Genomic DNA, 23,502 nt, shown 5'->3' on the forward strand with positions numbered 1-23,502 from the left:
TTAGTCAAAAACTTGAATGATTCATCCTTATAACCAAATAGTAAAAAAAATTAAAAAAATAATTCTCCGTCTTTTCTTTCACTATCCATCTATCTCTTTCAATGAAAGTAGACTTTCAAGAATTGATGCTATGGACCCTCCTCGTCCCTTCCCACTGTTGTATCTGACTCGTGACTGAAGCTAGATTATTTTATTTACTATTATTTTAAAAAATATATTTTGTGAATCAGCGGTCTCGTTACTCGACCCCGTTAGAGGATTTTTTTTGTTTGAAATCTGAAGTTAGAGATGAGAGAGGAGCACATGGACATGGGGTCAAGTCAAAGTCAAAAGAAAAGAAAACACATTGGTTCAACTTCAACTTGATATAAATATATATTATTTCATTTTTATAACAATTTTGTATTGAGGACTCATCTCTTTGGGGGAGTCGGAGAATGAGATAAAAGCTCCAAAATTTAATGGGTCTTTGATGAAATCTTCTTGTTGGTATTCGAATCCTCTTGAGAACATAATCAGTTTTATCTTCTTTTACCGTCTCCTTCTCGCCATCAGTCAATCTTGCACGGATGGCTCTGATGGTGTCAACTTCTGACTATGACCAAAAAACATGGATAAAAAAAACATTGAACCCAGCAATGCATTAAACTTTCGGATACCTCCATTGCAGTTGCAGCTAATTATACCAATAGTTTGATTTTGGAGATTGGAAACTTCCATGTGAACTACAAGACAACATAACTGATTTTATTATAATCATAGTTCTTAGCATTCGATAATGAAAATCCCACGCTTCCAAATATTATAGATCCAATCTTTTATAACATAAGCGGATATGCATATACTTAATGATCCAGGAAACCTCAATTTTCATTTTTCATAATTCCATGCATCGAGTGTCTGTTTTATTCTCAAGCCTGAAACTAATGTCGTAGTTAACGTTCCTTCTATAACTGGGTGCAATTTTAAATCCAATTAAAGCTTACTTGGGCTAGTTCATACATTAACATCTACGTGCATTTGCTACTACAATGATACATTAGGTTCAATTCTAAAAAGCTAATAAAGTTTAAGACTAATGAACTCGTCAAACTGACTGGCTTGAAGTCGATCTTAAATGAACGAAGAATAAACTTTTTAACAGTCTCTTATGAGCCCCAAAGTCGCTGGAAAAGGGTTTCTCAATAAGTCTTCTTTCTCACAACCGGCTTCCGCACTTCTTTCTTCGCAGTAGTCATAAAACCTGGTGTTGGTATTCCAGTAGCAGCTTGGTAGAAGTCCTTCAGTCTTTTTAAGAGACGGAAGAACATTGTCAGAGATTTATCCATATAAACACCGACTCTTAAAAGCATATGAGGGGACGAATGATTTCAAAAAGGATATATTCGAGTTACCTTGGAATGCTGAGAAAGAGAATAATCACCGAAACTCCTACTATTAAAGGGAATACCGGTGCAGGAGTTAATTCCTGTAGGGTATGCCCGACAAGTTAGAAATTAACAAAAACAGTTCGAACGTAGGTATATTAGTTAAGGTCACTATTTTATTATACATAGTTGCATAGTGGTTTGAAACGAAAAAGAAACACATGCACGATTTAAACAGAATTAAACAAACCTGTTTATGATGATGCTCCTCCACACTATATTTCAGAGGACCAACATGCACTTGAGCATTCTTCTCTAGGTCAACTTCAATAATCTCCGACTCAAATTTATAAGTGTTAGAAGGGAGATTAGATTTGAGCTGAACGATATGCTTTCCCCTGGGCAAGTCCTTCACCTGGAAGAAGTTGGATAATGGCAGTGGGAAGACGGACTCTATTTTAGAAGCGTCCCCGGCTGACTTGATTTCTACCAATAAATGAGACTGTAGTTCCCCAGTCCTATTCACTTCAACGTGGCCACTTAAGATGGTCATCTCTGGTTCTTCAAAGACCAAAAAGTCCAGTCCCTTGATATCGTTATTCCCAACCTGGCAAGTCAATCAACCACATGTCAGAAGTTTGAAGCTTAGTAGTAGCCCTAGGAATTGTTAATGTTAATGGAAATGATTTTCTGAAAAGCTTTCTATTTTGAATTGAATAAAGCTTCACGAATACCATTTAACCCTTATTACCCACAACAATAGCCTTGATGTAAAAATAAAACATTATACAACAAAAGCTTCATAAAAATAATGACATTAAGGTATTAAAAGAGATATAGTTGATAGTCTTAGAATTTTTGGGGGGGGGGTTGTTAGATGGGTTGCAAGGACAGCTAATATGGATGCTGATGCTTTAGCAAAGGCTGGTATAGGATGATTTTGATGTTGTTGGCATTTTCAGTTTGGCTTTCTGGTTCCTGTTCAGATGGGGTTTGTTCATTGTTGCAAGGGTTATTTAGAATAGATTTTCCAAGGTTGTAATTATTATTTTCTATAATGAAATTATAAGGCACTCTTTTCCTCCTTCCGCTGATTAAGGAGCTTCTATTCAAGTTCCATTAATCAAGAAGGAGGTTTTTAACGAGGCCTACAAATCTTATAAAAAAAAAGTATTAAAAGAGATAAAACATACTGAATAATAGAAAACAAAAGGAGGGGAGAAACGATTTCAAACAAATAGAACAAACCTTTACAGGAACGGATTCAGGAGATGCTCGCTCAATTTTAGCACTACCCAAGCCATCCTTCTTCACAACTTTGATTAAATACAATGCATCAGGAATTAGTCCTCGCAAACGGTAACTCCCAGATGAATCAGTAACTGTTTCCTCATAGTAACCTTTTGACTCTGAGCGGGCCTCAATTGAGACACCTTCTTTTGGTTGGCCAGAGAGCAAAGTCACCACACCCATTGCGCTGTGAAGAAATTAAACTACCTTAAAATCCACATGGTACTTTGATTCTGACACTGAAGCTAGACATTTTTAAGATGCCATATACTATGTTTAGCAGTGCTGTAGAGAAGATCTTAAAGTTGGAAGTTCAAATTGTAAGTCGACTAGAGAAGAGAGTAGGAGAAAGAGCAGAACGCATATTTGAATTATCAGCTAAAACTCAAAAAACTAAAATTTAAAACAAATTAATGTAAATAAGTGCCGGGAAAATATAATAAACTTGTCTTTAAAAATACTATTGAAATAAGTGGAAACAACACTTCCACTTGGAGGGGCTTGCTACGAACTCGGAACTTAATTAAACAAGGGGGAAAATGGCAGATAAAATCAGGTATTCAAGCAAAATTCTGGCAGGACTGGTGGTTAGGAAAAGAACCACTGAAAAATTCATATCCTTTAATGGACAATCCAAGCAGAAATGAAGAGGTGGCCAGATATATTGATGAAGATAGAACTTGGAATATCCGAGAAATCCAGTATCAAATCTCTGAAGAAACAAGGAGGGAAATCCAAAGAGTTTCGATTCCAGTCCTAACCGATCCGCATGAACGAGATGAAATTACTTGGGGCTTCTCCAAGGATGGGCAATTTACGGTGAGTTCAGCTTACCACTCAATTTCTAATATGGAGATGGGTGGTCAACATGGGGAAAATCTTGAGTGGGTATGGAAAACTAAAACCACCGAACGAATCAGGTTCTTTATTTGGTTGTCATACCTAGACAAACTTAACACAAATGAGGTTAGGTGCAGGAAGAACATGACACAGTATGCGGACTGCAAAAGTTGTCGAAATGTAACAGAATCAATCGATCATATTTTCCGAAGGTGTAACATTGCTAAATTTGTTTGGGAAGAATTAAATGCTACGGAACAGGACAGCCGATTCACTTCGATGGATTTCAAGAATTGGCTGAAATCAAACTCTTTCTAAGAAAGTCGGGCTCGACGGATTAGAATGGGGACCTTTGTTCACGGCTACTATTTGGGGACTGTGGAAGATGAGGAATGAAATGATCTTTAAAGAAACATCAATGGATCCCTCTCAAGTGATTACCTATGCCAAACGGCTTGCAATGGATGTAGATAAAGCCCTGTTAAACTCACATAGCAGGATGTTTAATGATCCTTGTTGGGTTAAATGGAAAAAACCTCCTGAAGGGGGTTGGATTCTAAATACTGATGGTGTGTATAAAATGAATTCTGGCCTGGCGGCTGCAGGTGGTCTGATCCGAGATAGCAATGGGGACTGGAAAGCGGGATTCATGCTTAGACTAGGGAGGGTTAATAGCTTGCTCGCTGAAATTTGGGGGGCTCGGAAGGGTCTCTTGTTAGCGAAAAGTCTAGGGCTTAGAAACCTAATCCTAGAGATGGATGCAAAATGGATTGTGGACCTCTTTAATGGAGACAAAATGGTTGACGCCTCTGAAACTGATTTGGTAAATGATTGTTTAGACATCCTTAAGGAAGGATGGGTGGTTGAAGTTCGGCACATCTGGCGTGAAGGAAACAAATGCGCCGATAAACTTGCGAATCTCGCACTTCTACAAGGAGATGATTCTGCTATTCTAAAGTTGCCTCCACCTGAAATTCAGGCGTTGTTGGGAGCGGATAAGAACGAGGAGCACCAGCTGAGACACTAGTTTACTGCTTTGTTCAAGTGTACCAAAAAAAAATGTTTATAATGCCAAATAGACAACTGGAGAGTTAAAGCAAAAGAAAAACCTGTAAGCAACACGTGTAGCATGGAAAACAACTTCTCTAGATTCGCCAGAACCAAGTTCTATTGCCTGTGCTGAAGGTGAGAAAGCATACTCCTGAAAGAGAGAAAAGAATTCACCGGTTGAAGTAATTAAAGGAAACAAAACTAGTTTAAAACTCCTTTTTATTGTTTCCGCCGATAATGTGCATATGGTCATCATCATCTTAGATTAAACCACATGCCTAGTTTCCCCTTGCAGTTTCAACAAACTTTAGAAATTGAACGTTCAAATCTGAAGGAAGGTGATTAGTTACTACCTTTAGCAGAGGCCGAAGATAGAAACTTCCAGGAAATAAGTTCTCGAAGACGAATATTCCACCAGTCCCTGACAAAGAGTTATTCCTATACCCATCATCCCCACTCAATGACAACAGAACAGAGGGGATAGGCTCAGGTGTATCATCCTTGGAAAATATTTTCACAGATATTTGACCAAGCTTCTGACAAGAAAAAGAATATGGCCCTACTTGTTTAAGATGAAATCCAGGCTGCACCAAATAAGAGAGACATCAGTGAATGTAACAATTAAGTGCAGAAATTGCCGGATTTACTATTTCAAAAAAAAACAGTTAGAAGGAGAATTTACATCCCATGTAAAGAATAAACACTTATTTTCCATAAATGCTAGAAATTCACTTCACCAGCTCCCATCTTCTATGTATCACAAACCTTTTCCATTTATTGTTAGTAATCACAAACTATGTATTTATAAGACCATGCATCCATAACCATGTCTAGGTACTTCAGAAAGAATGAAGACTCTGGATAACATAAATCACAAGGGTGCAGGCCAGCAATTGCCGGATTTACTACCTTTTAAGAGCATGTTTCTCTCCTCTATCATTTAAACAGTTGACATACACATCACTACCTGACATTAAAGTATAAGACTCCACTGCCACAACTGCTCTTCAAACTACAAACTTCCCGACTCATTATTTTATTTTCTAAGAATCCAATTACTAACTAGTTTACTTAGAACAACAAAAAGGGAAACTATAGGAAAATATGTACACATGATTGCACATGCATCACATATTCATAATAGGCCAAAAGACTTCCAACCCAGCCCACATATCACCAGAATCTTGAAGATGAAAGTTCTAAAACTATCAATTAAGAACAAGTGGTCTTGGAGGTGCTACTAAGAATTCTTCTGTTATTTGGGAACCAGTGGTGCAGAATTTTCACTCTAAATTAGTAGGTTGGAAGGCTGCTACTCTATCTTTAGCAGGGAGATTGGTTTTGATCAAATCGGTTCTTTCCTCACTGCCTACGTATTTTTTATCTTTGTTCAAGATTCCAACTTCTATCCTTAAGTCTCTCAATTCAATTATGTCTAATTTTTTATGGGGAGGGGGAAATGGTAATAAGAAGATACACTGGGTTAAATGGGATGATGTTTGCAGATCAAAGAATAAGGGAGGTTTGGGAGTTCGGAATCTGATTTGTATGAACAGGGCACTGCTAGGGAAATGGTCTTGGAGGTTTGCAAATGAGAGAAGTTCTGTTTGGAGGAATTTTATTTGTAGCAAATACAACATTGATTCTTCCAGATTACTGTTTGATAGCAAGATTTCTACTCAATCTTCCTGGTTATGGAGATCAGTGGTTAATAACCATTACAAACAAGACTCCTTTGGTTCTAAGTTTCGTAGTTTGTGCAATTTTCACGTTGGAAATGGTAAGCATGTTCGATTTTGGCAAGACAGCTGGGCTGCTGATTTTCCGTTTCAGATTCTGTTTCCTCGACTGTTTTCGCTTTCTACTAATAAATACGGTGAACTTTGTGAGTTTGGGGAATTTCTTTCTTCGGGCTGGATTTGGGATGTTCAAGTTCGAAGAAATTTAAATGATTGGGAGCTTGAACAATGGTGTAATTTGGTGAGCATCATTTCTTCTTTTTCTCTATCTCTTGATTCTAGTGATGGTTTGATTTGGAAAGGCAGTGGGGACGGTGTTTATACAGTCGGTTCTTGTGTTGAGAGGTGTGGATCAGGTTCAGAAGATGTTCATTTCTGGAATAAAATTGTTTGGAGAGGATTGGTTCCCCCTAGAGTTGAAACATTAGTGTGGCAAATTGTGCTTCACAAAATTGATGTTAAAACCGAATTGGTTATAAGAGGTGTTCAAGGTATTGAGGATGAGTTATGCCCTCTTTGTAGAATGGTTGAAGAAACTTCATCGCATCTATTCTTTTCTTGTTCGGTTGTGTTGTCTTTGTGGAACAAATTTCTAAATTTTTGGAGGTTTAGTTTTGTGTTTCCTGTAGAAGCAAAGAGTTTTCTTCTAGCTTGGGATGAGTTGAAATCCAATTCTGCAATATGGACTTTCATTCCTAGGGCTGTTATTTGGTCAATCTGGAAAATCAGAAATTTTATTGTTTTTGAAGGGGGAAAGCTTGATCAGTCTGAATTATTTTTCTTAACAAGAGTTAGGCTGGCCTCTTGGTTTCGAGCAAAGAATAAGGATGTTTCTATTACTAAGGACTCTTTAATTTATGATCCTTCTATAGGGGATTCCTATTCGTCCTACAATTTCTTGAAGTCTTCTATAATCCCTTGGTTACCTCCCCTTATGGGTTTCGTCAAGGTAAATGTGGATGCAGCCACTAGCAGTGATTGGAAGGAATCAGGTCTTGGAGGTCTTATGAGGGATCAATCTGGTGCAATCCTAGGTTCTTTTCAGGAGCCAGCTGGTTCAGGACCTCCAACATTGAAGGAACTTAAAGCTATTCAAAGGGGTATTTCTTTCTTTGCCTTTTTTCAAGGGAGGGTTAAAGATAGGCTGATCGTTGAGAGTGATTGCAGGGTTGCAGTAGACTGGATAAATAATGTTGACTCATGTCCAATTGTATATGGTTTTATTGTTAGAGATATTGTTGATAGTCTTAGAACTTTCGGGGGGAGGGGGGGTTGTTAGATGGGTTGCAAGGACAGCGAATATGGATTCTGATGCTTTAGCAAAGGCTGGTATAGGTTGATTTTTATGTTGTTGGCTTCTTTAGTTTGGTTTTCTGGCTCCTGTATTGTTTGTAAGGGTTTTTTGGAATAGTTGTTCCAAGGTTGTAATTCTATTTTCTATAATGAAATTATAAGGCACTCTTTTCCTCCTTCCAATGATTAAGAAGCTTCTATACAAGCTCCATTAATCAAGAAGGAGGTTTTTAATGAGGCCTTCAAATCTTATCAAAAAAAGAAGAAGAAAATATCTTGGTTACTCATCACAAAATGGAAGAAGTATCAAGTCATTTGACCAAAAAGAAAAGAAAACCATCATTTCAGATATCAATTATATGACAAACATGTTCATATAAACAAATGCCAAAATACAGAGAGGCAAGGATGCTATGTTAGTGATTAAATTTGAAAAGGGAATTAACACACATTGGCTCTAAGTTGATATTCAAAAGAAATAATACCAGAATAAACATTCCGCACCTTTGAAGCCTTGATTTTGTAAGTTATGTCATCATACAGAGGTCCTGCAACAAAAGACCCATCTGCTTCTGTAGCAGTTTCAAGCACTACTCCTCCTTTCTTGATTGATGCCATGCTGCCCTCATCCCCAGCAATAATCTGTATATGAACGCCGGAAATAGGGGGAGAAACTGATCCCTCCAAGTATAGCCCTAGTCGAGCAGAGAATGGAGGTACTGAAGCTTGGCAACCATCATTTGTCACCGAAACCTAAGAAACAGTGCAAATAATTGACCAAAATGAAGATAGTTTAACATAAAGATGAAGCCATAAGTTACTCCATTTGATGCTTACATGGTGTAGTCTAGGATAAAAAAGAAGCTTTCTTTCTTCATTATTCCTGCAACAAACCACCACTAGTTATAAACAGTACACCAACAGCGAGATGGCATTTAAAGAGATCTCATGCAAGTTACAACTACTTTTATAGGAGACTTTCATGATCAATCAGCTTTTTAGAAAAGACACTGAGATTTATGGGTACTAGTCAATTCTAAATGCATCATTTCAATCTCTTACATGGAATACAACATAAACTATAAAATCCACCATCAACCTGTTACGATCTTGTGCTTCCTATTAATGATTCAGCTCGTCAAAGGGAGACCAAAACCCCTCAGCTCATCAAAGGGAGACTGAAACCTTTAGAACTCGTTAAAAGAGAGACTAAGATATTTTAGGTTTTTTGATAAAATAATAATTGATATCTCCTAAAATACTACTAATAATAACCTGTCTCTATAAACAATAACAATTACTCTTAATTAACCATAACATTATGCCATCCCAGAAAAAGAGCTTGTCCTCAAGCTCGAAGTCAGGATCAACTTGGCGAATGGTTCCTTCCGTTATTAATAGTTGAAACAGATAGAAATCTTGGACCTTCACAAACTTGTTCCCATTGAGTAGCACCGTTGAATAAATCTCCTCAAGCTTCTCACCAGCATTCAATACTTGCAAAAATAACTCAGCAAGTTTAGACCCATTAAACTTTTTTGATATAGCCTTGAAGGCTTTTTGGATCGAGTACAAGGAAAAAAATGGGATGTCTGATATGAGTATAGGAAGGGTGGATGAACAAAACAAGGAAGCAAAGTTGGTTGTGACTGCCTCTAATTTTGTCGATATGGGTTTAAAAGGGCTCAATGCATGGGACAAGGAAAAAATATTGGTAGAATCAGCCATGGCTTGGTTTTGTTTGGGTAAAGGGTCTACCATTGTATCAGCCATATAGTGGCTAACCTTTTGAGCAGCAATTACTTCACCTAGGGATTTTCTCAGTTGGGATAGCTGCATATGATACATTGTCTGCTGCATCTTGCATATTCCTACTTGTTGCTCTGTCAAACATTGTTCTGCCATTGTTGAGGATCGTTGGCTCTAAATACCAAATGTTACAATCTTACGGTCTTGTGCATCCAATTAATGATTCAACTCGTAGGAGGTAGACCAAAACCTCTCAGATCATCAAATGGAAATCGAAACCTATAGGATTCATTACAAGAGAGACCAAGATCTTTTAGGTTTTTGATAAAATCCTAGTTTTTTGTTCAATTCTCAATTTGCCTCTTATTAAGAGAGGTTACATAGTTCAAGCAAGTCATTTAAAAAAAAGAAGACTCAAACTAAGGAAAGACTTATGATAGTATAAAATATTCATATATAATATCTTTATACTTTCCTAATAAAATAATAATTGATGTCTCCTAAAATAGTAACAATGATCTTTTCCTAACAATAGTTAACAATTACTCCTTGTTAAGCCACCGTAAGACAGCCACTTGCATTTATCAATAACTTTGTAACATTCTTGGAAATTTGCATTTTTCAGCAGCAACAAGAAATTATTGAAGTTGTGTAAGACCAATTAAATCAAAACATCCATGAACAAGTGCTTGATACATTAAAAATGCAGGCGACTATGAACTCCATAGTATTGCCTTCCCACAGACAATGATAGAACACTAACAAAGGCATGTATGCATCGCAACAAAGATAGACAATAATTCCATCTCTTCAAGGAACTAATGAGAGCATGAAAAGTTAAAATCATTACTCGGGCATTTATCATAATTTGTAGTTGAAATGAAATTTCATAGTTATGAAGATGTTGCACATAATAATTATCAAATTGCAAAAAGGAGAGAAAAAAAGACATAATATTTATCTTCACAGTGATTAAATTACATTTAGGAGATAATATTATTTTGCAAGGACAAACCATGTGAATATGCAAAAATGACATAATAGAATTAGACTAAACTTCGTATAGAAAACATTGCTTTGCAATTCTATAACGGATAGTGTCTGTGCTTTTCAGCCTTGAGAAAAATGGTGAAATGGCGAATAAACATAGATTAATCAAGAAATACCTGGGGTCCATAGGAAGAAAAGTAAGTTTTTCTCCAAGATTGGCCCATACAGAATACTCATATACAGCAGTCCTAGTTTGATCAATTGCAGTGGATGCAAGTTTGGCATTTGTGCTATACGTGATAGTGCCTTCACCATTCAGAATGTTCATAACTATATCCGCAGGCAAGTCATTGGATGAACTGGAATTTACATTGATTTGACCGCTAAGGAGATACTTCTCTCCTTTCAGATAGATAGGCTATAGGAATGAAATAATTGAAGCCAATAATTAATATATCAAGAAAAGAACTGTAATTTCTCTGTCCAAAAAAAAGTATAATTCTGTACCAATGGGTTAGATGTATCAATCTTCATTGATGAGGTTCCAAAGGAAATACACGAGTTAACAAAGTGAAGTTCATGCACTCCAGGGGATTCAACACAAGTATGCTGGGAACCTTTCTGCAATTGCATAAGAGTAGGTGTGAATACCATGAAGAAAAACTCAATTGTACTTGCATATAAATATGTAAGTTTTTACTCGTGAGAGATGAAAATATTACTAAACAAAGACTAACCTTAATTTTCAAATTGATAACTGAATCATTTTGCTGTGTCAAGTATGCATCTACATCATGGGTAGAGACAACATTAACCCAATAACCCTTCTGAACAAATTTAATGCCTTCGATATCCTCAGAACCAACATCCACGTCAATGAAGCTTTGCTCCCAGCACCAGTTATCTTCCTTGGACGCAGCTTCTGGAGATGTGTGTTTGACCTAAAAAGATGAACAATGTTACAGTATCAGCAGAATTTATAAATCAAACTGCACATACAAAGATATTTGAACATATCCATTAATAGAAAGAGTTCACATACAAGACACCCTACCTCAAGTCTGTACTTTCCTGGCAAAACATCAGCAAACAGAAACTGGGTGCTGCCATCAGTCAAGCTCACTATTTTTCTCCCTTCCTTATGTTTTCCAGCTAATCTCATAAGGGTAACAGAGACAGAAGCACCACATTGCTCCTTGCAAACTACTGTACCACGGACATTGACTAGTGCCTTAATCATGTCAAGAGGAAAAACAAACATCAGTGAAAATAATTTTCACCCAAATTGCTCCAACCAACACATGACTTTCTTTGCTGACATTAAAGAAATCCATTAGTGAAGAACTACTTCAGACTTGATTACAACTTTGTTACACAAATCTGAGAGAGCGAAGATAACATAATTCTTATAAGGAATAACACTATAATCAATTCAATCTGCATTTATAGAGACTTTGGAGTGGGGAACTTCTATAATCTTTACTAATCGACCAGCTTACCCAAGATACATACCAAGTGAAAAAAAGAGAGGTTGGATCAGAACATCTTACGCATGCAAGATAAAGTAGCACAAATAATACTTACAAAAGTTTATTAAATTAATAAACAAATTTTGAAAAAAAAATACATTCTCTATGTAAAAGTACAAAAGACTGTTTTCAGAAAATGCAAATAGAAAATAAAAACAAACAATATTTTCTCAAATCGGATAGATTTAAACTTTTCTAGTGAAACAAAAAATTACCTGTGAAAAATCTACGTTAAATAGTGGACTCTTGACCACAACATCAGCATAAGGAGGTAAAAACAGAAGTTCGGGGGAACTCTCAGGTGTGGCACTCAAAGCAGATATCCGATATTCACCCGGTGGAACCTGAAAGGTTTTGAAGATTGGAAAGAAAGATGGCACTCGTCAAAACATGAAAGTTAAGTGCAAGAAAATGTGTAGAACACTACCATTCAGCATCCAGCAACACTAATACTGCCCAATCAGATTTCAGAATCTCTAAATTTTCACAAACTATAAAAAAATCTCCTACATTAACTCAATTCTCATCATCATAAAAGCAAAAATAAAAAATAAAAGTCTGGTTCTTCTAGTTGCATACCTCAAAGCAGAAGCTTCCACTTTCATCTGTCCGTTTCACTTGTGGCTTGACATTCTCTGGTCCATGGGTCAAGGTTACCTAGGATCCGAAACACAATAGTAAAATAAGATATGCTGCAAAAAAGTAATTAATAAAGAAAAAAAAAATACATTTCTTAACTTAAGTTACCTTCGCCTTGTAACCTGAGTCAACTGTTCTTATGACACCACAAACATCATAAGAAACTGCTTTGATGTCTGCAACTGAAGCCATATTTGGCTTAACCTATAATAAGAAGGAAAAGGAAAATAAGCAACTGAAGAAGAAGAAAAAAAGGTCGTTCTCGGTCATCCTAATGCACTACAGAATCAACAAAAGTTACAACAGTTTTCCATGCTAATATGAATAGAGCTATTTACCATTTAACACTAAGAAAGGATGGAAGCCATATCAAAGATTGCAGAAAAATATGTTAAATTTTATATCATATACTTTACCAAGTAATCCTTCAACTTATTGAACTTGTAATGCTCCTTTTTGGCTTCTATCGTATACTGATTTGATGTAACCTAGATGAATAACAGTGGAAATGTTAGGGACAAAAAGTGTCAAATGCCGATAATTAAATTTATCGAGTCTGTATGCAGCTACATTAAGATTTTTTTCATGCCAGATGTAACTTTAAAAGAAAAGGCAAATAAAAAATATAGTAAACTCAAATAAGTTGCCTTGACAGGTACAAACTGAGATATATGTCTAACTTTTTGCCACCAGTGTGAATCTGGTCCAAATTCCATTACCTTTCCCAGCTCAGTAAATATGATAAGCTTAAAATCCATAATTAACGAAAAAATAGATAACCGTGATATAAATATTTTGCAAAGAGGTTAGATAATTGGACCTTAACAAGTTGTTAATATTTGAAAAAAATGTCTAGCCATACCTGATCTAGCTTGTAATAACCTTCTTTATCGGTGATGGACCTTTCTTGACCATCAACTAGAATTTTAACACCCTCCACCCCAATGCCATTTGCATCAATAACACGTCCCCCAATAGAGAAACCAGTAACCTGCATTTAAATAAAAAGAACGAGGATTTAATCCACTGAAAATATTTATATCATGAAAATTGGAAAGGCAAAAGACCCATGGAAATGCTGAATATTCAATGACAGAACTGAAGAAAATAAACATTGATATGCTGTAAAGAAATATCCCACTTCACAGAGGACAATCACAAGAACAAACTTCATCTTGTGACTTAAAGAGTAATCTGGCTCATAATATTCATCTCATGCAGCCAAAGTCGTGTTGGAAATCACAATCATCAATCTTAGGGTGGTCTTATTCTGTAATGTACAACATTGTCCTTCACATAAGTGCTAATCAGGATGACAACGCAAAATTTATGCATGAGACAGATTGAGAACAAGTATAGACATGTATGGGTTAAAACAGAGGGTGCCAAGGGTGGAATACTATATATAATTATAATAAGACCTTTAAAAGACACAGATAGAGTTTTATATCTTACCTTAAATTTCTATAAAAATAACATGAATCATCAACAGCCCAAAATCAAGAATACTAGAACATAATGCTACATCAAAGAAAATAATTGTGCATGCAGCGTCAGTAGTATCATACCTCAAACTTCTGGGGAACTGTTACATGTTGATGCCCAACTGACACTGACACGACAGAAGGGGAGACATCAAACACTGTATTTTCACCCTTGTAGTATGGTATGAGTTCATAAAGCCCTGTAAGTTATTCAAAGTAATCAACAGAATGAATCAAAATTTTTATACCATTGAATGGCAACATAAGTTCCTCTATTCTCTGTTGTTAAGTTCCCAGAGCATCTGTTCAGCTTGAATCAAAAGTTCTTCAGTGAAAAACGTATATAAAGCAACTTATTAGGGACAAAAATTGGTTGATAAGAAAAATCTAAATTGGTGTGTGATCAAAAGGCTCTCATATGGAAATCACCAGGGCAAAAATAAAATGGTAACCTATCATAAATAACCAAAGCTTTCCTAATGAGCACTACAGCTAAAATGAACAGGTAAATAGCAACATCCTTAAAAATAACAACCATTGGCAACAAATCTTGGGCGCCACTCCGTGGGCAGAGCAACCTTAGCTCACATGCTAAAATATTCCCTATCCAGCTGATTAGTACCACACTTAAATTAGATTATAAAAGTCAAATGAGTGGAAGGTGTGCATTTAGATTGGTTTACCGCAAGGAATTGATTTGAATGTGAACATCCCATCAGCATCAGAGACAGCATGACATAGAGCTTTTATTTGTTCAGGGGCATTACCAGAACCTTGGGGACAATCTACCTCAATGACATCATCAGAATATAAATATATATGGACTCCCAAGATGGGATTTCCCTGAAAAACAATGACCTGACTGTTAGAGGATATATAAGACAAATAAACTTATGAATTAATGCATTATGCACATGCGTGTAGGTGAAAAGAAACAATTACTCAAGAATTCTCTTTTAAATCTTTAGAGTGTAACACTCATGCATAGACATCTAATCATATGATGCATCATAATATGTGTAAATAAACGATACTGGAATCTTAATAGTTGTTATGTAGCACCTGGGCAACCACAGAACCGCGGATGTCGTACCCAGCAACAAAGAAAATGTCTTCAACAACACCATTTTGAAATCCCAGTTCCACCTGCAAGGAGTGCAGTTCCAAGTGGTTGACATATCATAAAACACGGTACAAAGCACAAATGGAGCTGAGGAAATAAACAAAACCTCTGTGGAACCTCTAACTTCAATTTTCAAATCAGGACTTGAAGCATGTAATTTGTATTTTCCTGTACCATAAGAAGGATACATGAAAAGTAAAAAAAAAACAGTTACAGAGAAAGAAGGGTTCCTAATGCAAATAATTCTAGTAGATAAGAGTTCATATATAGTGGGACAGTTTAAGTATGACCAAGTTATTGCACATTATTCTAGTAGATAAAATTCTACTCACATGGAAGTAGCAAGGCAGCATCCGTACCTGGAATAATATTTTTGAACAAATATGTTCCATCTGACATTGTTAATTCTGAAGAAATGAGATCATCATGAGGAGATAAAAGGTCCACGTTCACATTTGCAGGACCACCATTCTTAACCGAGCAGCTCTTTCCACCAACAGCTCCCACAACCCTTCCAGATAGGGTAAATCTGCAACATATAAATACACAAAGGATTATTATTGACTTTCAGAGCATGAGAAAAGAGTGGAACTAAGATTACACATAATATAGACTAAAAAAGAAGATACAGTTTAAAGGCATAAAACAAACCCCGTAAACCGGAAATTGATATCTTCGTTATTGTTACAACCAGTATCGTCAATGACAACAGGAACCTACAGAAATACATTTAGCTTTAAATGTAGGAACATTGATATCTTATAGCTTTAACTGTAAGAAAATATTGTAATAACAATGAACCAAACCTTGTCAGGATCCCAAGACCATCCTTCTGGTCCGCTTATTCTGATAACAAAAGAACCCTGTACACAAATTGCATTGATTAGTCCAACAAGGAACTACATTCAGAGCAAGCATGCCATGCAGCATGCCTAGGCACCACATAGAGTAAGGTCTGAAAATGAAAAAAAATGGAAAAATAAAAACGGGTTGCAAACCAGTGGATTAAAAGATATAGAGAGCAAAGGTATTATTGTGCTAGCATTAGGTTGAAGTAGCTTAAGCAAAACAGAGCCTCTAAAATCTCAAATATGAATTCACGTTGTCAAAACCCAGAGTTCAAGTGAATATTAGATAACAAACCTTATCATATACTGGAATGAAGTAGTATCCATTCGGAGCACACTGAGTTCTTTCCTTTACTAACCCATCTACAGTTCGAAGCTCAACCTGCAAATAAGAATGGACATACTCTGGAAATCAGATGTATAAAATTAATATAATCCCAAAAAAAAATCCTATTGACGTAACAAAAAACACATCGCCAAATCCGTACGGTGATGTGAGAATAATCCAACTTTGCATCAGTTTCTTTCCTCGATTTGATTACAGACGAACTCGCCTACAAAATGATACATTAATGTTAAGTTTAAATGGCGGCAACAACAAGAACAAATTAAAAACAATACTAATAACGGTCAAAATAACCATCGCATCGTAGCAGAAATCAACAAATTCAGATCGAGAAACACGCCAAAAAAAAAAACTCTTCTCACCACAATATATCATCTTGATTTCCAAGAAACAAGATAATAAAGACCCGAAAATATTTGTTCTGGAAACTTTCTTATCATTTTTAATAAATAAAAATGAACAGAAAATAAAATAAAGTGTTAAAAGTTTACCTCAACGAATCCGCCGCAGCCGTGGACAGAATTTGCAGAGACAACTGAAATTGTGTAAACTAAGATCAATAAGTAAAGTACAGCATCTCTGATCTTCATTTTCTATGAGTAATTTAGGAGTCGATGCTTTAGAGCCCGACGGCGACTAAAGTAAGCTCGGAGAAAAATGAGACTGAAGAAGGATCTGATACTTGTTTGGAGTTTTGACCTATAAATAACACTTCGGCAGAGGATCTGCACATAGGCCTCAGATCTGTTTGTGAATCCGGGTATGGACTCGGTTCAAATCCAACCGAAAAGCCCTTTAACCTTGAGTAATAAAATGCTAATGAAGCAGCGGTAATTTTTTGGGAGTAAACTATCTATTTGGTCATTTATTCTTGTGTTTAGTCATTCAATTATTTTTCCTAAACTACAATTAATATTATGTTTCACTTTTGTCTTAATCATTTATTGTTAAATTCAATAATTGATTTAATATAAATGGTGTGTGACATGATATAATAATAATTTTAATCCTCATAAGTTATATTTTCTATCAAATTGATTATAACTTGAAATAATTCAATAAATCTTTATAAAATTTAACATATTTTTATCTATATAATTTACACATATTTTATTAAGTACAATATTAAAAAATTAAATATCATTTGAATATATATATATGTATATCTTAAAATCTAATTTTTTGAAAAAGAAAAAAAAACTTTTTCACTGTATTTTTCAATAACAATGTTAAACTAATCTTAAATCCTAAGCCCTAAACCACCTCTTACTCGATTTCTGAAATTTGATTACTAGGCGGATGCAGATGAGCATTATACACCTAAATCCTCTACGGAGATCCATCGTGTGACTCTGAAGCAAAGCATTTAAAATCAAACTCGAGCAAAGAAATTTTCTATATTGCACGTTTAGCCCATTCCCAAACAAAGCTTGATGAGATGTAACGTACATATCCAATACAGAAACTGAGAAGACCATGTAATTTCTCAGAGCGATCTACAATGGTAACTCATTGATGCCCCTTTTTCTACCTCATCTTTTGGACCCCAAGGGCCAACTCATACTGTTCATCTTCATAGCAAGTTTATTCTATCTCTAAATGCAAAGAAACCTTACAAAGGGAGCTACTTCGGAACATTATTGAACCAACCGAAATATACTGGTTCACGAAAATACTCCATCACAACCATGCACTGGAAATTATGGAACGCTTTTTTGGTGATGTCTTAGCAGTAAGAATCATGAAATAGGAAGTCAAAATTATCCGAGTGATTTTAGGTTTGTTAACAGCTTCAGATTACAATATTACTCAGGGCAAACCTTTAAAACCAAATCCTGAAGCTCTTTGCTGATTTCAATACAGTAAGCCTCCAACCTTTGACGCATGTCTGGAACCACTTTACCAGCAGCAACATAAGTTTTTAATAACCACTGGTAGGCCTCGGAATCAATACCATTGTTGTTTTTGAGAATCTTGCAGAACTCCTCAGCGGCCTCAACATCACCCTCATTAAAGAAATAATCGAAAAAAACCTTCTTAGTTTCAGGACTCAAAGGGCTCCTGTCCTTGACCTCAGAAACCGCTGCTTCAGTATGCTTCAAAGCCATGTCAATGCAACCTTTCTTTAAGAAGTAAACCATGAAATGCTCTCGGGCCTTAGTAAAAGGAACTTTACTTCACTTCACAGCATTATCAAAAACAAGTTGCGCTTCCTCAAGCATATCCCCTGATAGATAACCACGGATGGTACTACTTGCCAACCTCCTATCATAAATAGAGCAACTAGTCTCCCACTCCTCAAAGCATTCCTTCATACCCTCAAAATCCTTCAGATTAGCAAGTGCCTGAACCATAATAAGATAGCTCGTGTTGTTAACACCAGAAAAGACTCGTTTCAGAGCTTCCCACAGTCGATAAACCTCGGCTCGGTTTGAAGTACCAGCATACAGGCTAATCAAAAAATGGAAAGCCTCACGCTCACGGGGCTTCTTAACTGTCTCCAACTTCTTAAGATATAACTCAGCTTTCTCAAACTGACCAGCCTTAACATAAATTGCAGCCAGATTACTATATGTCGTCCAAGTACACTTATCCTCACTATCATTTAACAACTCCTCTAAAACACTGTCTACTCCCTTAGTGTCATTCAAGTCTGCATAGCTCTGCATCCAGAGAATGTAAGTGAAGTGACTCCGGGTAATGTTTCGGCTCTTCAATTGATCGATAAGTTCAGGCACCTTCTGGGGCTTTCCGGATCTCAAATACAGGCACATGATATTGTTGAAAGGTAAAGCATTGTCAATAAGCTTCAATTCATCCATTTTCTTGAAAAGTGCTAACGCCTCATCCTTCATAAGATTATTGCAATAGCAATTCAAAAGAGATCCGTAAGTCATTTTATTCTTTGCACGGGGAGGAAGGGCGCTTAAGTAATCCTCGGCGGCAGCTAGTCCTTTGGTTTTTGCAATGAGATCCAAACGTACAGCGTGGTCAATGTGCGAAAGGTGTATATTCCTCTTCTCCATCCATTCCATTATCTACATTATAATAACCATAATAAACAAATTATTGGCTAAAATTCAAATTAAATAACTGAGTATTTTTTTTACTTCTTCTTTTTCTTCTTAAGGAACAATATCTAAATGAAAATTAAAGGAAGTGTTCACTAGGTCTCGGAAACAGGGGAAATGGGGAATCAAGGGCTTACGTCAAGGGAGTGCTGATAACGACGATACTTGCGCAGCAGTTTGACACAGAGGGTCAGCTCATCTTTCCTGATCTTTTTCCCCTCCATTATGAATTCGTTTAACGTCTCTGACACCGTCCCTCCCGTCGCTCCTAAAGCCGAAAGCCTCGTGTACAGCATGTTTCCGTTTCGAACCGCAACCTTCGCCCCTTCCGCCGTCGCATTTTGGCCTGCCGAAGTGCTAAGCTTTCTCACTAGCCACGATCTCAACGGAATCGGATTCCTAAAATTCATCTGTGTTTTTTGTGTATTGGGGTTTAAGCTGTAGGCTTAAGGGTTTTGTTCGATGAGTTGTAGCTCTTTCTTTGAGTTGTAACCAATGGGTCTAGAAATAGAATGATGTCAATCGACAAGGTTCCATTCTTCTTCCCTATCAAAACGCAGCACTTCACCATTTCTTTACTTTTTTTAAAAATAGTTTAAATGGATTATAATGTAGTATTTATTCAGAATTTTTCTTAATTATTTATAATGTATAATATTCATAACACAATGGTCTATTCATAAACTTAAAGAAATTTTTACTTTATTTCTGTTTTAATCAATCAACAATAAAATTTTAAATAATATTAGTTTAACTTACTTGACTACTTGAGCATTAAGATTTTTAAGATCAGTATCAAAATGTTATATTTTAGTAATTTTTAATTTTATATTGTGTAATTGGACTTTACCTCATTTATAAAACAATTTTAGGATTTAAGAAAATTTTATAATTAATAATATTTTAAATTATATAATTATATAATTATAATTTATACAATGAAATATGACATGAGATGATAATTATATTTTAATACAATTATAATGTAGTGTTTATTTAATAGATTCATACCATTGTAATCTAGTGTTTAAATATACTGCTAAAAGGTATTATGAAAAATATAAAATATTTATATTAAATATAAAAAAATATAATTAATTTCAAAATATGATGATAATTTCATAATAAAAAAATTGTATGTTTTAACTTTTTATTTTAAGTTAAAAACTTATTTTTAAATTTATTTTCATCTTTAATCTATTTATAATTCATTTGTAAAACATTTTTCATCTCAAAAGTTTATTGTTTTTATTAAAAATAAAATAAAAATTCTCAAAATAGAAGTGAGATATTGGATATATCTATTGACCCGTTAAGATATTGGGTTCGTTTTTATTCTATCCCAGCTCGAGCCCACTTATTTCATTTTCATAAAGGGCAAAATAGATAATTTGATGCTTTCTATAAATGATGTCAAACGATATATAGTCTCTTCACTGGGAAGGGCTGTACCAATCGAATTCCATCCTTTGTTCATCGACGCAGCTTCGTTTAGGTAAACCCTAATTTATTCATACGATTTCTTCCTCCATTTTCTTTCCGGTTTCGCGATGATTATTAATCTCTTTATCCGTCGAAATGATGATTTATTTGTTTTAGTTATTAGTCTCGAAAGATCTTGAGATTGATTTGAGTGGTTCAACAGCGTTCACGATGGTGATCTAAGATCCTTTTTTCTCTTTACGATTGTTTCATCAGTGCTTTGTAATTTTCGGTTTGAAATTTTATATACCTAACATGGATTTGAAAATCGAAGTAGCGGTTGGGAATATATATTATTTTTCTTACGTGATAGCTAAGAACATAATTTTATATTTAATTATTTTTTAAATGACAACAGCGCTCGTTTTCTTCCTTTTTTTGAGTATTAGTTAGGGCTGTGTTGCTTGATTGAGAACTATTGTAAATCTGTCCCCTGTCTAGCTAAGAGACTCGAACTCTGTACCTCTAATCTTAGTGCTTAGACATAAGAGAAAGCATGAAATATGCAACGTAAAACTGCTGTTGAATTGTGCAATGTAAAACTGGGATTGAATAAAGCCAAGGAAATGAATATTGAATGTGTTGATTTGTTACATTGGCAAATAGGAAAGGTATTAAGGCAAGGCTTCATTGATAAATTTGTGGTGTAAAGCATTAAACAATGAATAAGTTGAAGGGATCGGTTGTATTGCTTGATTAATTGACAATCATAAAATTGTTTTTAACTTAACACACGAATAGATGCATAAGCAGCATGGATTATAGCCATTTTGAGTGATTTGAATGGGCCAAAGTGCTAGTTAAGTACAAAAATTTTCATTAATTGTTCTATATTGTCATTATGAGGTTTATGAACATTTGTTTGTCGACTCTGCTGCTTGCATATCTGGTTTTTCAATTGATTTTCTTTTTAAAATTAAATTATAATTGTGATGTTCCCATATTCATCCATAAGTAGACTTGGAAAATGAAATGTTAAATTATGGCTTCGGTTTTCCAGATTCAACTATAGAAGTGAATGGCTGGTTCTAGGGTTGCTCATGCTACCTTGAAAGGACCAAGTGTTGTTAAGGAAATAGTTATCGGGATAACGCTTGGCCTTTGTGCTGGTGGGCTCTGGAAGATGCATCACTGGAACGAGCAGAGGAAAGTGAGAGCATTCTACGACATGCTCGAGAAAGGTGAAATCAGTGTCGTTGCAGAAGAATAAATGTTTTATGTCTTGTGAAATCGTGGACAGCTTCAGTTGTATTTTGTTATATGCGTTCCCTTCATTTTGGCTCTTAGATTGAAGATGACCAAACTCAATTGGGAGTTCTATGAATAATTTCATGGCATTGAGATCTTGATTTCAATATTTTTCTTAGCAAATTTTGCCCTTGTGGCTTCTTCTATGAAAGGTTTCGTTTGCATCTGTTTGATATTGTTGTTTTAGATCACAAAGGCTTCTAAACATAAAAATAATTTTGCACACATACCATCAACTGATACTATTTGGAGTACAAAAGCACACATCTTTCCTGAGACTGAATTGAAATCAAAACATTCTTTGTATATCATATCGTTGATGAGGTCATTATAGAAAGCAATATTATAACCAGGTGCAGGTAGATTATATACAGTGCAGTTTGTCATCCTCTCTTCATTCTTAAAAAAAGTTTTACATCATCTTTTAACCCTATCACTTTTCGTAATTTTCCAGTTTGCTAATGACTCATAAGAAATGAGAAATCACATCAATACAAAAACAATTCTATACATCCCCCAAGATACAGCGGCTTTCCCTTACCCAGGAACCGAGGAACTCAAAATTACCTTAACCCACGAAGACAAAAGTTCTTTATACTACAAAATTTCAATTATAATATGAAAATAAGGTTTATAAAATATATGAATCTTTGGCCTGTTGAGTGAATCAAATGAATAATTTAACTAAAAAAAGTTTAATCATATAAACTTCACAAACTATAACCAAATTTTAATTAATTTTTAAACTTTAAAATATTCTAAGAGATATTTTAATATATTAGTATTAAAATATCGTTATCAATTTAGACATTAAAATATCAACTTAAATAAAATATATGTATCAAATTAAAAATTAAGTGTATTGTTGGTTTATCACACGACATTTAAAATATGATATTTGATAAAAATAATAATAATATCAACAAAAGCTAACACTATCAATTTTCTTTTTTGACATTCTAATTATAATCCTAATGTTACTTAGATAAGATAAGAAAAGGGTGAACTCATAACCTTAGAGAATATGAGAAAACAATTATGAGCAATTTAATCAACCAATCAAATGTGTTTGCTCACCTAACACTATTATATTGTTAACACTTTAAGTTTAAAATTTTCATTCAATAAATACACATTATACATTGGATATAACTTATATCTATTATACCGACGATTAGTTGGTATAATAGAATAAGACATTAGATCTCTTAAGTAAAGTCAGAAATTTAAATTTTAGTGATGTGAATAAAGTAACCGAGTTGGAAGAATCATCTTATAATAAACTTATAGAATACTCAATTTTGATTAGTCAATCAATAGAATGATATACATCTTTCTATTACTTGAAAAGTCAAGAATTTACTATAACTTAATATAAAAATAAGTGTCAAAATTATACATTTTTTCAAAGTTA

General features: G+C 35.0%; 2 protein-coding genes and 1 pseudogene across 3 annotated transcripts; 1 reads left to right on the forward strand and 2 right to left on the reverse strand.

Annotated features, from left to right (window-relative positions):
• Positions 1–963: 963 nt before the first annotated feature.
• On the reverse strand, positions 964–16,977 carry LOC120161047 (nodal modulator 1). The gene is made up of 27 exons (XM_039171351.1): positions 16,779–16,977; positions 16,430–16,495; positions 16,237–16,323; positions 15,900–15,956; positions 15,745–15,809; positions 15,453–15,622; positions 15,200–15,261; positions 15,033–15,116; positions 14,654–14,813; positions 14,055–14,170; positions 13,349–13,477; positions 12,903–12,974; positions 12,595–12,690; positions 12,427–12,504; positions 12,063–12,191; positions 11,373–11,549; positions 11,056–11,259; positions 10,826–10,939; positions 10,495–10,736; positions 8,417–8,462; positions 8,084–8,332; positions 4,901–5,131; positions 4,607–4,698; positions 2,616–2,844; positions 1,618–1,974; positions 1,395–1,468; positions 964–1,287 (listed from the first exon to the last, which is right to left on the reverse strand). The coding sequence occupies exons 1-27, from the start codon at positions 16,875–16,877 to the stop codon at positions 1,182–1,184; spliced, it is 3,591 nt and encodes a 1,196-aa protein (XP_039027282.1). The 5' UTR covers positions 16,878–16,977; the 3' UTR covers positions 964–1,181.
• A 596-nt stretch (positions 16,978–17,573) lies between these two features.
• On the reverse strand, positions 17,574–19,817 carry LOC120161233 (annotated as a pseudogene).
• A 956-nt stretch (positions 19,818–20,773) lies between these two features.
• On the forward strand, positions 20,774–22,255 carry LOC120161189 (cytochrome c oxidase subunit 5C-like). 2 transcript variants are annotated; one of them, XM_039171453.1, is made up of 2 exons: positions 20,774–20,853; positions 21,841–22,255. In XM_039171453.1, the coding sequence occupies exon 2, from the start codon at positions 21,859–21,861 to the stop codon at positions 22,048–22,050; it is 192 nt and encodes a 63-aa protein (XP_039027384.1). In that variant the 5' UTR covers positions 20,774–20,853; positions 21,841–21,858; the 3' UTR covers positions 22,051–22,255. The 2 variants fall into 2 exon arrangements, with proteins under 2 accessions (XP_039027384.1, XP_039027383.1); XM_039171452.1 differs by having other exon boundaries at positions 20,808–20,847.
• Positions 22,256–23,502: the final 1,247 nt, after the last annotated feature.

This window comes from Hibiscus syriacus, unplaced genomic scaffold (genome assembly GCF_006381635.1).
Source record: "Hibiscus syriacus cultivar Baekdansim isolate YM2019G1 unplaced genomic scaffold, ASM638163v2 tig00111398_pilon, whole genome shotgun sequence".
NCBI lineage: Eukaryota > Viridiplantae > Streptophyta > Magnoliopsida > Malvales > Malvaceae > Hibiscus > Hibiscus syriacus.

Bases quoted from the DNA above. Each gene is read 5' to 3' on its own strand.
- LOC120161189 (XM_039171453.1), top strand. From the start codon at position 21,859: ATGGCTGGTTCTAGGGTTGCTCATGCTACCTTGAAAGGACCAAGTGTT.
- LOC120161047 (XM_039171351.1), bottom strand. From the start codon at position 16,877: ATGAAGATCAGAGATGCTGTACTTTACTTATTGATCTTAGTTTACACA. The intron at 12,691-12,902 runs GTAAAGTATATG...TTCTTATTATAG, and splicing joins ATAAGTTGAAGGATTACTTG to GTTAAGCCAAATATGGCTTC. The intron at 12,505-12,594 runs GTAACTTAAGTT...TTCGGATCCTAG, and splicing joins ACTCAGGTTACAAGGCGAAG to GTAACCTTGACCCATGGACC.